We start from the raw sequence: 13,302 nt of genomic DNA, 5'->3' as shown, positions 1-13,302 counted from the left end.
AAGTGAACAGAAGTTGTGTTATTCCCCCTAGAAATAAAGCCAATATCAATCTATTGAATATATAAATGACTGAACAGTTTATTTTAAAGCGTCTTTTCTTATGAAAGCACATTGGCTCTAGAAATGATTTACTACGAAGAGGCAGTTTAACAAATTACATGAACAATTGGAAACGAGACAGTTCCGGAGCCAGGTGCCTCGAGAGAAATAAAAACAATAACCCACGTCTTATCAATGCTTATTTACCACTGAGTCGGTCGCACGAGATCCATACGTGAACTCCTTAAACCTTTACTACGCCCGGGCCTGAAATCCTAATGACCCCCCAACTTTCAAGAGAAGGTGCCCCGAAGCTTCCGCTGCACGTAGGTTCTCTGTTCACTGCGCAGCCGGGGCACGATTAATTGAATAAAACAGCGGCAAAGAGCGGCGCTGTGCCTTTAATTGTATTTTCTAACAGAGGAAGGGCTGCATAGCAATGACAGCCTCGCTGCTTCAGGTTTTTGATGTGCAATCTGGTTCCTCCAGTGGAGGGCACTCGCTGTACCTCCAAGTGGATTCGTGGCAGCGCCATGCAGTAGCAGAGCGTCCTCTGGCTCAGGGAAGGCTGCTGAATTAAACAAGGGCTGCTTTGAGCACAGCGACAAACCACTTCCCATCCAGCCCCGTTCTATGGATGAAGCCGCCGTCCGTGGCTTCTAGACCGGGGCTCTACTCCGGCGTGGCGGGCTCCTCGCCCCCCTTTGGATCCCTGGGGCTACGAAGGATGCATTGCTTCAGCTGGGGATGGCCGAGGCGGTCAGCCTGAAAGATGCCAATCTTTGGGAAAGCCACCACTGTCTGGGAGAAGTTGATGTGTGGCTGCTGCCGACTCTCTGCATCTCACCGCCTGCGCAGGTTGCATATTAAACTGATGTCTCTTTGGTGAATTCGACGGACGGATCGAGGACATTGGGCACCGTCCCAGTTACCACAGGATTTCCCCTTCCTGCTCACCTCACCACCCTCATTTCCCCAATTTACCCTTCATCTGCTGCCCCCGCACCCGCCTTCTTCCTCGGAGGGGGGAACTTTGCCTGGATTGAGAGGGGTATTTGTTGGATATGGGATGCTATGAGCGACGGACTTCAACAACCATGAATGCGTCGGCAATTTAATTGAAAATAAAAACAAAAAAGACAGACATAATAAAACAGAACTCATCCGAGAAGGGGGAACCTGCTTATCAGATGACAAAGAATGGGTGAGTAACTTCGGCTGCTTCACTTGCACCCACGGTCTCCCTTTAGATTTTCTCGCCATCCAGGGGCTCGTCTAGTGCAGAAGGGGTAGTAGCTGGACAGTAGCACTGCGCTGGGTGATGGGAAGAGGGGCACGGGTGGGATACTGACATTGGATTAGGTCGTCCTGACATCCTGACTGAACATTAGGTGATTGCCGGGAGCAGGGAAACGGTAGAAAACAGCGTTAATGCCCCATCACGGTGTGCGCTATTCCAGCACGCTGTGTCCCCATAAAAAAAGCGTAACATACAGAGACATTTTTTTTTCCGATCAGTGCCTGTGGCTCCATCAGGACCATCAGGACCCGTGTTTTTTTTTTTTTTTTTATTTACGCTGCTGGATCCATATTAGTAATAATTGCACAATTCGCATCCTTGTCTTGATTAATATTGTTATCATTTGCCGTCTCAAGATCCATAGCAGGATCAACAGCTTTATTTTTTTTTAGCAATAATTGCCCCATCACACTTATATCATGCTAGTATCACTTGCCCTGTTCCCGACTAGGAGCTCTGTACTTCCCCACATCATCATGCGTGGTAGCATTTATTCCCTCCTACTATCCGTACCAGAAATGATTGTCCCTTCGTGACACTTGCCGGTGTTCACTGTCCTTCCTATGTCTATTCCAGTACACACTGCCCTAATCAGAAACTCGGACAATATATGTCACCACCATAGCAGTATTGCAAGAATGAATTGCCCCGTCATGATTTCTGTCAGTACTACTGGCCCCACGAGAGTATTTACCGGCATTATGTGCCCCATCAATATCTGTGGTAATATCTGTGCATATCAGAATACACGCCCGTAGTTGTTGCTCCTTCGCCGTCCCTGGATTTTAATTGCCCGATCACGATCTGCGTCATTATTAACTGTACTGTTATAATCTAAAAGTGTATCGTTCGCCCTCTCAGAATCCATGTCCATTACCCGGCACTTCACGACTCATATGAATTACCCATTTGCTCATCTTTAATTTGTTCTCTCGCCGCCTCTTTAAACGCCACATGCCTGTAAGAAGGGAGGAGGTACTATTTACTTCACATCAAGGTCCTTCTTAACGTGCACTGCCCTTTCAGGATTTACTCCTATGCCTGTATGGAGGCCCCTGCCAAAATCCCCGCCCACCACACCTCTACTACACATTTTCAGCATGAGCACCTAATGTGCCCAAATATATTGCTTCTTCCCCTGCTGTACCCGTCCAGTGCAGAGAAACCACTCACGAGGTATGCAGCGCTATGCAAAGATTAACATACTAAGTACAGCAATAATTTGCAAGTTGAGCCTCGCAGGACGAACCTGCGATTACGGCAGATGTGCAACATATAGGGAAATGCGTGTGCAAGTGCTCGGCATTCACGCCTGACAAATAATTAAATGTATGGCAATTTATTCGGTTGCCTGCAGCCAGATGCCTGTTGCTTGGTTGTATAACCGGTTTAGCGTATGCCAACCGGAGAAGCTGGTATGAACGCAGCCTCTTGCTCTGAAGGGGGCATGCACGCTTTGCGAATATGGGACATGTTTTTAGTTCCAGGCTTTGCCTGAGAGTTTTAGATGACCTTTTTACATGGGTGGCTGCGTGGGTGCCAGGATGGCCATAGCAGCTCAGACCAGCTATGTGCTATAAACATTCCATCAAATGGCCAAGCTGCAGGCTCGGCACTTTCGTGGGCATGGCGCGTGTTTTTTTTCTGGGATGGCTGCCAGTGATGCTCGCACACCGTCCCATTTCTGATATTCCAGAGGTACTTCCTCGACCCCAGCCCCCTCCGCAGTGCAGCTGGCGAGAGCTGTACCCTTCTTTTAAAGTGTGAAGGGGAGACGTGGCCTTGGATCTCATCTCAAAAGGGCGCTAGAAGGGAGCTCGTTTTTTGGCGGGACCTAGGGGGGAGAACCCTGCAATGGAGTAGCCTGGAAGATCTCTTGCTCCACTAGTTTCTCCTCCGGAGGGAGATCGGGGAGAGGCCATGAACGACGGGAAGACGATATGAAAAAGCTGACATATGAAAGAACTAAGAGAGATCTCACATTAAAAGGGAACTAGGAAATAGGCCATTTGGGCATTTCATTTTAAAAGGGAGTTTGGGAGGGGTTCTTAATTTTAAAGAGAGGACATTTACGATGGGGCCAGTAGGCAGGCCAGTGGCGTAAAGGTTTCGGGGACAGTTTAACCTAGGGATAGTTCCCCTTAGGCGAGGGAGGAAACGCATGCAAGGTGGAGGGTAGGAGGGAGCTGCCACAGAGAGGTTGGTTGCTAAGCAGTTCTCCTCAGGTGGGATATAGAATGAACTACTTTGTGGAAGGCGCTACGAGCAGCCTTCTGTTAGGGCGCACACTTTCCTGATCACTCAACGGCTCCGTGATACCCTGGAGCCCTCAACTGATTGCCTTTAAAGCCTGTGTTTAAACACACAAAATTAACATCCTTAAATAACTCCCTATGCCAGACAAACAAGCTCACAGATATCCACACACAAACACACACAGGCATGCAAGGCAGACCTTGAGATGCGCTTCAGACCTAGCGAAAGGCATACATATGTGTATAAACACTCCCCATCCCCAACACACACACAAACACACACAGGCAGTCAGTCATACTGAAAGCTGCCCAGCAAGTAACAACCGTGCACACCCACACAGGAAAATAGAAACTTCCGTACACAAAAAAAGACTAAAGAAGCCCACTTTTTTCAAATGCATGTATCGATCACACATTTACCAGGACACAGGACACATACGAACACGGGCGCGCACACACACTGCACACTATGTCTTATACACACACACGCATACGTAAAGAAGATACACTGACACAGTCACATGTAAACACGCTCACACATAACTACACTGACACACTGCAATCGGACACCAGCTACTCATACAGAATAACACACAGGAACGTGTCCTTGCTCGCATAGGCACACACACGAGCACCTAATAGTTCTCACATACACACAGACACAACTGTTTACAAAACAAAACAGCAATCACATTTTCTAGCATATACAAATAATTAGGTATCCAGGCGTGCTCACAGCAACACATCATAGCCGCGCTCACAGGTATACTCACAACTAAAACCTACTCTAATACCAACATAACCATATCCTCACATGCAGAGCCCCTCTTTCAAGGGCGCAGACTTTTTTTCTATATAAAGCCACACGTGCGCTCTCATTCACGCGCATTCAAACACACGTTGCACACAATCGGGCACACAGTAATTTACACAAAGTGTCCATATACGCCCATTCTCACTTACACATATACCCCTTAGAAGCCCAAAGGGTTACATACTAACACATATAGTAACATACATAGATAACTATAATAATACTCTCAGTCACCCATTTCACAGTACACATCTGCAGCCACACGTCCTCACACACGTATCCACAAACACACAGACATTCATAAACACGCTTACGAACACGTGCATTATTATTTACTCAAAATACCCATCCCAAAGCTCTGGTGACACATGGAGAAAGGAGAGAGACAGAAAGAGAGAACAAAAGAGGATGTGCGTGTGCGCGTGAGAGTTTTCCTGGGAGATAAATGGAGAGCTAGATATCAATCCTCTCACACAATTTTCTACAGGGAGCATGTGAACCTTTGGAACATGACTGTTCCCTTCCGGCCTGAGGTGAGGGTTAACAGGCTAAAGAGGGGCGGTAAAATATTTTCCCCGGGCAGCAACAGGCAGGAGATGCTAATGCATCGGTGTGAATTGCCACTGCAGGGCTGGAGAAGACGCCCCTTCAGCCTGCAAGCGACAGGCTACTGTCAGCGCACATAGAGGTGTCCCAAGCAATGCTTCTGATCAAGGTGATGGGGACGGCCCCTTCCCTTCTCTTATGGCAAGAGAATGGCTGTGAAATCCCACGTCCGATGTTTGTTTAGAACGGCACAGCTACAGTGGCACGGCTGACTGAATTATGTGGCAAGAATAGCAAGGTGGAGGGTAGGAGGGAGCATTTTGTGATAGCATTACTTTTGCATCACTAGTACCAGTTTAATACCCCAATAGGACAATAAGCTGCAGAAAGATAACCAGCCAACCTCTGCACATGATCTTCCACTTTGCAGCAACATGTGTAGCAGCATTGTAGTAACTTTTGATCCTTTGGAACTAGAAACACATGTTTTATATTTAAATCTACAGATTATGAAACAGAAGATGGATGATGAGGCAAAAGGCCAAATCCAGATTTCTTCGGAAAATCCCAGAGCTGTAAAAAAAAATGCATAATTCCAGTTGCCCTGATCAGAGGGAAATGAAGCGATTCTTTCAATTAACAGTATACACTTGCGTTTCTCTTTCTATTGGAGTATATCCTGGGTTACTCTTTAGTTCCCATTTCCACTAATTTCCAGTACTATGTAGGATAAGCTTATATGCGAGGTTACCTTACATAGAAAGAGAGGGTGGACAGACCTATTATTGCAATTTCTAATTGTTTTTAGGTAGTTCTTGCTTCCACCATATTTTCCGTCACTACAATGTAAACAGCTCGCTCCACTATTTGCAAACTGAGTGGTAATCGTTAACTAAATCCTTGTAAACTGAAAGGGTGAATAGGCCCGAAATGATTTAAAAGTTTGACCTAGAATTTCGCCATAATTCTCATCATCAGGTGCAATATTCCACTGAGCTGCCTTAGCAGGTTATTCAGCTTGACGGGCTGAACTAGATCAGAAACTTCTCGTCTCTTTTGGTGCACTAACCCACTGAGCTGCATCGGCAGCTTATTCATATCTGATAGCTTGATGGGGTGATGATCGGATGGGACACTCAGCGATAGGCCGACTGAACAGGTGGACTGAAAGAAAAATATGTTTTCTGGGAGAAGCGAGGTGTTCAAATACGTGTAAAAAATGACAGGTGACATAGTGGTCCATCGAAAGACGAGAGTCTAGAGAGAGATAGCATGAGAGTGATTTGTGGAGGGAGAGGTGAAATGGGGAAAGAGTGAGACAGGCAGGCAGATTGCGGCCAAAAATAGACAGTGGTTTGGAAATGAACAGGAGGCTCGAAATAAACTTGTTGGAGGGAGAGTCATATATCTAGGGAAAAGAGACAGATGGAGTGAGGAACACAAGGAAAGAACAGATAGCGATAGATGCGATCCAAGACAGAGGGAAACTCAGAGATAGATCGATAGATACATATATTAGATAGCTAGATAGATAGAATAGTCTACAGTAGAAAGAACAAGAAAAGATAAGAAACAGATACAGCAATTTGTATATGGGGTTTTGGGTGCAGACTCGAGAAGAAGGAATGATAGGCTTGAAATCGAATAGAGAAACAAGTTAGAGAAGGAGAGACAGAGGTGAGGGCTAGGTTAAAAGGAATAAGGATCACGAGCTGTATATAAAGCTGTAGAGACATAAGAAATACATAAACAGAGGGAACGTAGTTTCAGGAGAGAGAACCGGACAGAACAGCAGAGAAAAGGCTGATTGCAGAGCGAAAGCTAGACTTACAATGATGCTTGTAGACATAAAGATCGTGGCAGATTTTGTGAAACAGTTCCAATTGCAAAACAGATTTGAACTGTTATGACAAGTGTAATAAAAAAAAGCGAAGACAACGTAGAGAGAGCAATTAATGACAGCACAACAGTGCATCCATAACTGTAGCCAGTATCAGTAGGCTGTCATGTCTATCACTGCAAGAAGGGTTTAGGGCATTTTACATCTATTTGCACCTCTTCACTCTGCCTATATTTTTTCTTATCCACACTGCAGGTTATCCTGGCATGAAGCAGCTGGTGCTGGTACTCCTCCCCGCGCTGCTGCTGGTGGTGATGCTGGCAGGGGCACAGCGTGCTTGCCCCAAGAACTGCAGGTGTGATGGGAAGATTGTCTATTGCGAATCCCATGCCTTCAAGGACATCCCAGCGAACATCTCATCTGGCTCACAGGGTCTGTCCTTGCGCTACAACAGCATCCAGAAACTCAAATCCTACCAGTTTGCAGGTCTCCACCAACTTGTCTGGCTCTACCTGGACCACAATTACATCAACTCTGTGGATGAGGATGTTTTTCAAGGAATCCGCCGGCTGAAGGAGCTGATTCTCAGTTCCAATAAAATCACACATCTGCACAATAAAACGTTCCACCCTGTCCCCAATCTTCGCAATCTTGACTTGTCTTACAACAAATTGCAGTCCCTGCAGCCGGAGCAATTCAAAGGACTCCGCAAGCTCTTGATTTTGCACTTGAGGTCCAACTCACTCAAAACAGTGCCAATACGGGTTTTTCAAGACTGCCGGAACCTGGATTTCTTGGACCTAGGTTACAACCGCCTTCGCAGCCTCTCCCGCAATGCTTTTGCAGGCTTGTTGAAGCTCAAAGAGCTGCACTTGGAACACAACCAGTTCTCTAAGGTCAACTTTGCTCACTTCCCTCGCCTCTTTAACTTGCGCTCCCTTTATCTGCAGTGGAACCGGATACGTTCTATCAACCAGGGCCTAACCTGGACCTGGAGTTCTCTGCACAACCTAGACCTCTCAGGCAATGACATCCAGACCATAGAACCAGGCACCTTTCAGTGCCTCCCTAATCTGCAGAAGCTCAACCTGGATTCCAACAAACTGGTCAATGTCACGCATGAGACTACCCAAGCCTGGATCTCGCTCACCTCTATCACTTTGTCGGGCAATATGTGGGAATGTAGCAGGAGCATTTGCCCACTAGTGTCTTGGCTCAAGAACTTTAAGGGTAACAAGGAGAGCACCATGATCTGTGCGGGCCCAAAGCACATCCAGGGGGAGAAGGTCACGGAGGCTGTAGATGCATATGGCATATGTGCAGAAATCCCAGTGGTGGCCACAGAACGAGCTTACCAGGCTCCCAAAATACGCTGGAAGTCACCGACCGTTCCCCAGCCCACCACACCACAGCTGGAGAAAGTGCAACCTACTGCCTTCACAGCAAGCCCTTCCCCCGGCCTGCAGACAGCTGGGACAGAGCAAGAGTATGAGCATGTTTCCTTTCACAAAATTATTGCTGGAAGTGTGGCTCTCTTTCTTTCGGTAGCCATGATACTTCTGGTCATCTATGTGTCTTGGAAGCGCTACCCAGCCAGCATGAAGCAACTCCAGCAGCATTCCCTTATGAAGAAGCGTCGGAAAAAGGCACGGGAATCCGAGAGGCAAATGAACTCCCCCTTGCAGGAGTATTATGTGGACTACAAACCGACAAACTCTGAGACCATGGATGTACTGGTTAACGGAGCTGGGCCCTGCACATACACCATCTCTGGCTCCAGGGAATGCGAGGTATGAACTCCGATCCTCTCCTAAAAAAACTTTTCTGCTACTGGGAAGGCGAGGTAAAAAAAAAAATGTTTGGAGATTTTGAGGCATCTAGCAAGGATGAATGAGACTTTGCTTGTGCGTTTTTTCATTTTTTTGATGTTTTTTTTCTTTTTCTGTTTAATTTTTTTTTTTTTTTTTTTTTTTTTTTTGGGCTCAGTTGTGGAACGGTTTAATGAATGAAATGGCAACCCAGGCAAGCAACGGTGGTGATTTTGGTTTTGCAAAATTGAACCGGGTTCTTTCCAGGATGAGAGAAGCAAAAAATTTGAATAAGAAAAAAATAAATAAAACGACCATAAAAAGGCAATTGGTGTCTTAGGGCTGAAACTGTGTGTTTTTATGCGGGGCATCCCTGCCACATTAGAGGCTGTGTTCTTTATCGCTTGGTATGGACTGGTCCAGGATGTTGTCCATTCAAAAATATCTGGATAAGAAGAGGATTTAAGCCAAAGATAAATTTGTAAAAAGGTCCGCTGGGACTGAGAATGTCACACCTGGTGCGTGTACAGATGCTGATAGGAATTGCCTGTCACTTGACTTTTAACTTTCTGCAAGGGCGTTGTATGTTAGACTTCTGCTGAACTTCTGCCGCAGGAGGGTCTACTGGTTTTTTTTGTATCGTTGCCAGCACATGCGGAACCATGTGCTCAGGGACATGGCCTTTCTAATCACAGTCCATGGGGACATCGTTTAAGAGTTTCTACATTCCAAATCGTGGTATCCTATGACGTCTTAAAATGGTGCCTGGAGATTAAACATGTTACCGCAGGCGATGGCGTGGCTCTTTTTGTCTTTGCCTGAGAGCGCTTCTTCGTTGGCATGGGGGGGTTGATGGATTACAGATGATGCTTGCGCGGAAAGCACAGACCTGTCAAGATGGCTTCACTGTGGACCAAAATATGTAGCCAACTGTACACCAAAACATTTACAGTTCTACAAAAATATTAAGTAAAACAACCAGGGCCATTTGCATGCAGCACACCATTCGAATTTTGAAAATAAACTGTCTAAACAGGAAAATGTCATAAACCATTCCTTTTTCATCTCTTATAAAGACCAGTACTCCATATTTACTAAATAGTGACAATAATAAATAAAAAAATCTAATCTCTCAAAGCCCATGGGCTCTTAAAATGCCCCTGGGGCTAATGGAATGGCACATCAATCTTTCAGCAAATTATTGATATTGCAGTCTTCTGTTTATGGGTTAGCAGGTTTATTAATTGGCTACATAACTGATAGTCTCTATATAAACGTCCCTTGCGCCCCTACAGTGAGGCATTGCCAGCTCTGTGATTTTCTTTCAATCAAATACGGACCAAACGTGTTTCATAGTATAATTTTCGGTGATTTCTGGCTGCGGACAGAGCAGTGCCTGTCCAATTAGCAATCAAGAGAAAAAAAAAGCAATAAACTGCAAAAAATTTAAAAAAAGAAACAAACTATTTACAGTGTTTGCTCTTGCTTCTGTTGGTGGTTAATGGTTGAAAGTCTTGGTGTTGAATGTGTGTGGTGAACTGGGAGCTGCCATGGTGACTGTGCACTTGTAGGAAGGCTGATGGTAAGTGTGGGAGGCAGGATTGAATCATAGCTTCGCCTTCACAGAGAGCTACAGCCTATGTAATTTGCACACATCATTATTTACCATCGTTTGCTTTTTGGGTGCTATTTTCTGCTAGTAGTGCTTATAAGACGCTACGAAGTCGTCCAAATTGTAACTTGGAGGTCCCGAGAGCCTTGAGTCCCCAACAGAGCACCGTAGTAGATTCATGTCTAAGTGGGTGACTCGAAGATTTGCCATGGAAACTGATTTATAACAATTCACATGTTTGGCTGTTTATCAACATTCACATAGGTTTTACTGCTAGTCCCAAAGGTAGCATTTATAGCCAAAGAGGCAAAGAAAATTTAGATGAATACTCAACAAGCATTATTATTCGAAAGGGCAGGATGACTGTTTCTAAAAAGGTGGGGGCCCTGGTCTGACATGCCACTTATTTGCATAAAATGATTAGTCCTTCAGATGCACAGGCTGCATGGGACAAATCTCTGGATTTCCTCACATGCTAGCTCACCTGTAACGGTAGAGCAGGCCATTGACTTTCTTAGAGACCCAGATAAATCCCACCTACTCAGCCTGTTTTTGTTGCAAATGCAGAGCAGAGCCTATCAGAATGTAAAGCTTCTGCAGATTGGTAACTTCTTCTGTGCTCACAAGGCTGGATTGTAACAGCGTTAGCATTAGCTTCTCCATCCATTACATAAGAATGGCCATCAATAAAGAGCAGCCAGAGATAGAAGCACATGCTTCTAACTGCGCTTGCCACCCTGGTCTCAAAGTCATGACAGCAGTGGCAGGAACTAAAGTCTTGTTTGCGTTCTTCAGTTTTCCTCTTCCTGCTGCTCCTCTACCCCTTCAAATAAAAGATTGTTGAGGGGCTAAAGGAGAGGCAAATAGTCAGCAATTCAATAACTCAAGCAGGTAGTCACTGGACCTTCATTTGGGGAGCTGAGACATATGTTTTTAAGGTTAGGGGATACACTTTCCCTATTTGATACTATAACAGCAGTGCTCAATTTGTGCTTGTTGTTTCTTGTGCTGAGCACCGGCACTTATTTTTGAGGTCCGGTGATTATTCTTATGCCTCAAGCATTTGCTGCAAGTAAAAGACACATATGGGAAAGACAGAGGAAGGGAAAAATGAAAAAGTGTCACAAATGGAGAAATTAGAAAGCTGCAAGAGTGAGCTGAAGGGGCAGGGAGTGGCTTTATATGGATTGATGAGGCCCGAGATGGCTTCAGGATCATGCTGCCTCAGTATTCCGTGTTCACACATTTAATTGCAGCAGGCGCGTGCTTAAGCGGAGGGATTTGGGCACTGGCACCTTTTTATTTACAAATTAAGCACTGTATAACAGTAAATGGATTCCTACACCTAGGAGTATTGTTGAAGACTGGTGCTTTATGGTTTAGATCCTGCTTTCTTGAAATCAAACGGATTTCTTTGTTAGACATTAACCCACACTATTAGTGGCATGCTGAATCATTGTGTCTCATCCTGGACCCTAAACACCAGGATGGGATTGACCATATTCCTCTTTATATATAGTTATGGCACTGGGTCTTGCAGAAGAATAAAAATACCTTAAACAACCAAGCTATCCCTTTAATAGTGGTTGATCAGGTGAAACATAGAACAGAGATATGTTAAGGCATGGGGAAAGTAGGCTGTGGTCAAATGCCCCCACCTTTCTAGGGGCCCCATCATTAAACCTTCAGGACTGTCCCAGACTATGGCATAATGCAAACATGATGGCCCCTCCACAATATGAAAAGAAGCCCATAGGTCTTCAATAACTCATGCATATTCAAAGGATTTGCACTGAATGGAAGCCCCCCTGAAGGATTGGGGTCTCCTTCTGAGGCCACCAAAGACAGTTGTCAAAGATCAGACAATAGTTGTAAAGGGCGTGAATGAGCTGAAAATGGATAATACATTCAGGGTTGTTCCTACCAAGGGTCTCCAAATTATGTTTGGCTTGTGCCCCCAATATCCAAGAGGTCCCTGATCAAAACCAAATGGAGTGCTAAGGTGTGGATATAATGACACTGTTACCCTACTAGTCTGTCAGTGGTTTGTCTTTAGGGACCAGAATGAGACCAGTTGATGAAAAATGCCACTAAAAGAGTTTCCAGAAAGCAGGGTGTAACCCGTAAGGCACCACTCTTTGGTGATACTTCTGTGTTATATGGACAAATGGTCAACCTCGGGATTTCATTAACTGTCTAGGAATGCCAGGTGTGATTTTTGCTACCCATGACATTATGACATTTATGCAAATTTATACCCATACTCCTTTAGCATCATACTCACCGGGCAGATCTCTCAGAAACACTCCAAAAATACCAATGAGTTGTGCAATATTACCTTGGTAGACAACCCTCTTCTTCATACCAAAAATATGATACAAACATCTACAGGGAGCAAATACACAATTGGTCACAAAAAAAAAAAAAAACATGGGTGTCGAATGAAAAAATTGATGGTAGAGCTATGAAAGAGGTAAATCAATTTGGCTTGGTAGTAATGCTGATTTATTATTATTATTATTTTGTAGAGTGTATGATATTACAAGCTGTTGTCTAATGAATACCAGAAGAATCAGTGCTTATCATCAGTTTTTTGGGTATGTCTTTATTACATCTGGGATGAAGGTTGTGCTTGCCTATATTACTTTGGAGTGGGCATTACCATGACATAATCGCCCAGCATGCACGTTATAAATCACAAACTGAAGAACAGAATTCACAGTGCGAGCAAAAGGCAATTATTTCAGTGTTAAGCCCTTTGACAAATCGTATCAATGACAATAAAATAAGGTCCATAGAAGCTGCAAGGCCTAAGAAAATCATCCCGAGTTTTAAGTTTAAAAAAGTTAACTTAAATTATGCGGATGCTTAGGATGTTAATCAAGGACAGTTGGCAAGCTCTGGGGTTGACATCATAAAATGCCCTAATATTGGTTAACACGCATCAAAAAGAGCTTTGGAATTGACATTTTGATTGGGTAGTGGAGGTTTGCTACATCACGTGCTTTTAGAAAAAGGCCTATTCTGATTGTCACAGCCATCTATCTGAACCTGAACCCCCTGATTGGCCAGCACATCATAAGCGTTT

The 13,302-nt window shown here is 44.7% G+C and overlaps 1 protein-coding gene across 2 annotated transcripts in view; it reads left to right on the top strand.

The window, feature by feature from the left end:
• The first annotated feature begins 387 nt into the window (after positions 1 to 387).
• LRRTM4 (leucine rich repeat transmembrane neuronal 4) overlaps positions 388 to 13,302 on the top strand; it is a 1,757,998-nt gene continuing 1,745,083 nt past the window's right edge. The window contains exons 1-2 of one of the 2 annotated variants that reach the window (XM_069214164.1): positions 388 to 1,243; positions 7,050 to 8,584. In XM_069214164.1, coding sequence (XP_069070265.1) covers positions 1,240 to 1,243; positions 7,050 to 8,584 — 1,539 coding nt within the window. In that variant the 5' untranslated portion in view covers positions 388 to 1,239. The remainder of the gene's footprint in view (positions 1,244 to 7,049; positions 8,585 to 13,302) is intronic. The other variant, XM_069214163.1, reaches the window with a different exon arrangement.

Source organism: Pleurodeles waltl, chromosome 11 (genome assembly GCF_031143425.1).
Source record: "Pleurodeles waltl isolate 20211129_DDA chromosome 11, aPleWal1.hap1.20221129, whole genome shotgun sequence".
NCBI lineage: Eukaryota > Metazoa > Chordata > Amphibia > Caudata > Salamandridae > Pleurodeles > Pleurodeles waltl.
Note: the sequence above shows the minus strand (reverse complement) of the source record. Positions and strands in the feature narration are given on the sequence as shown.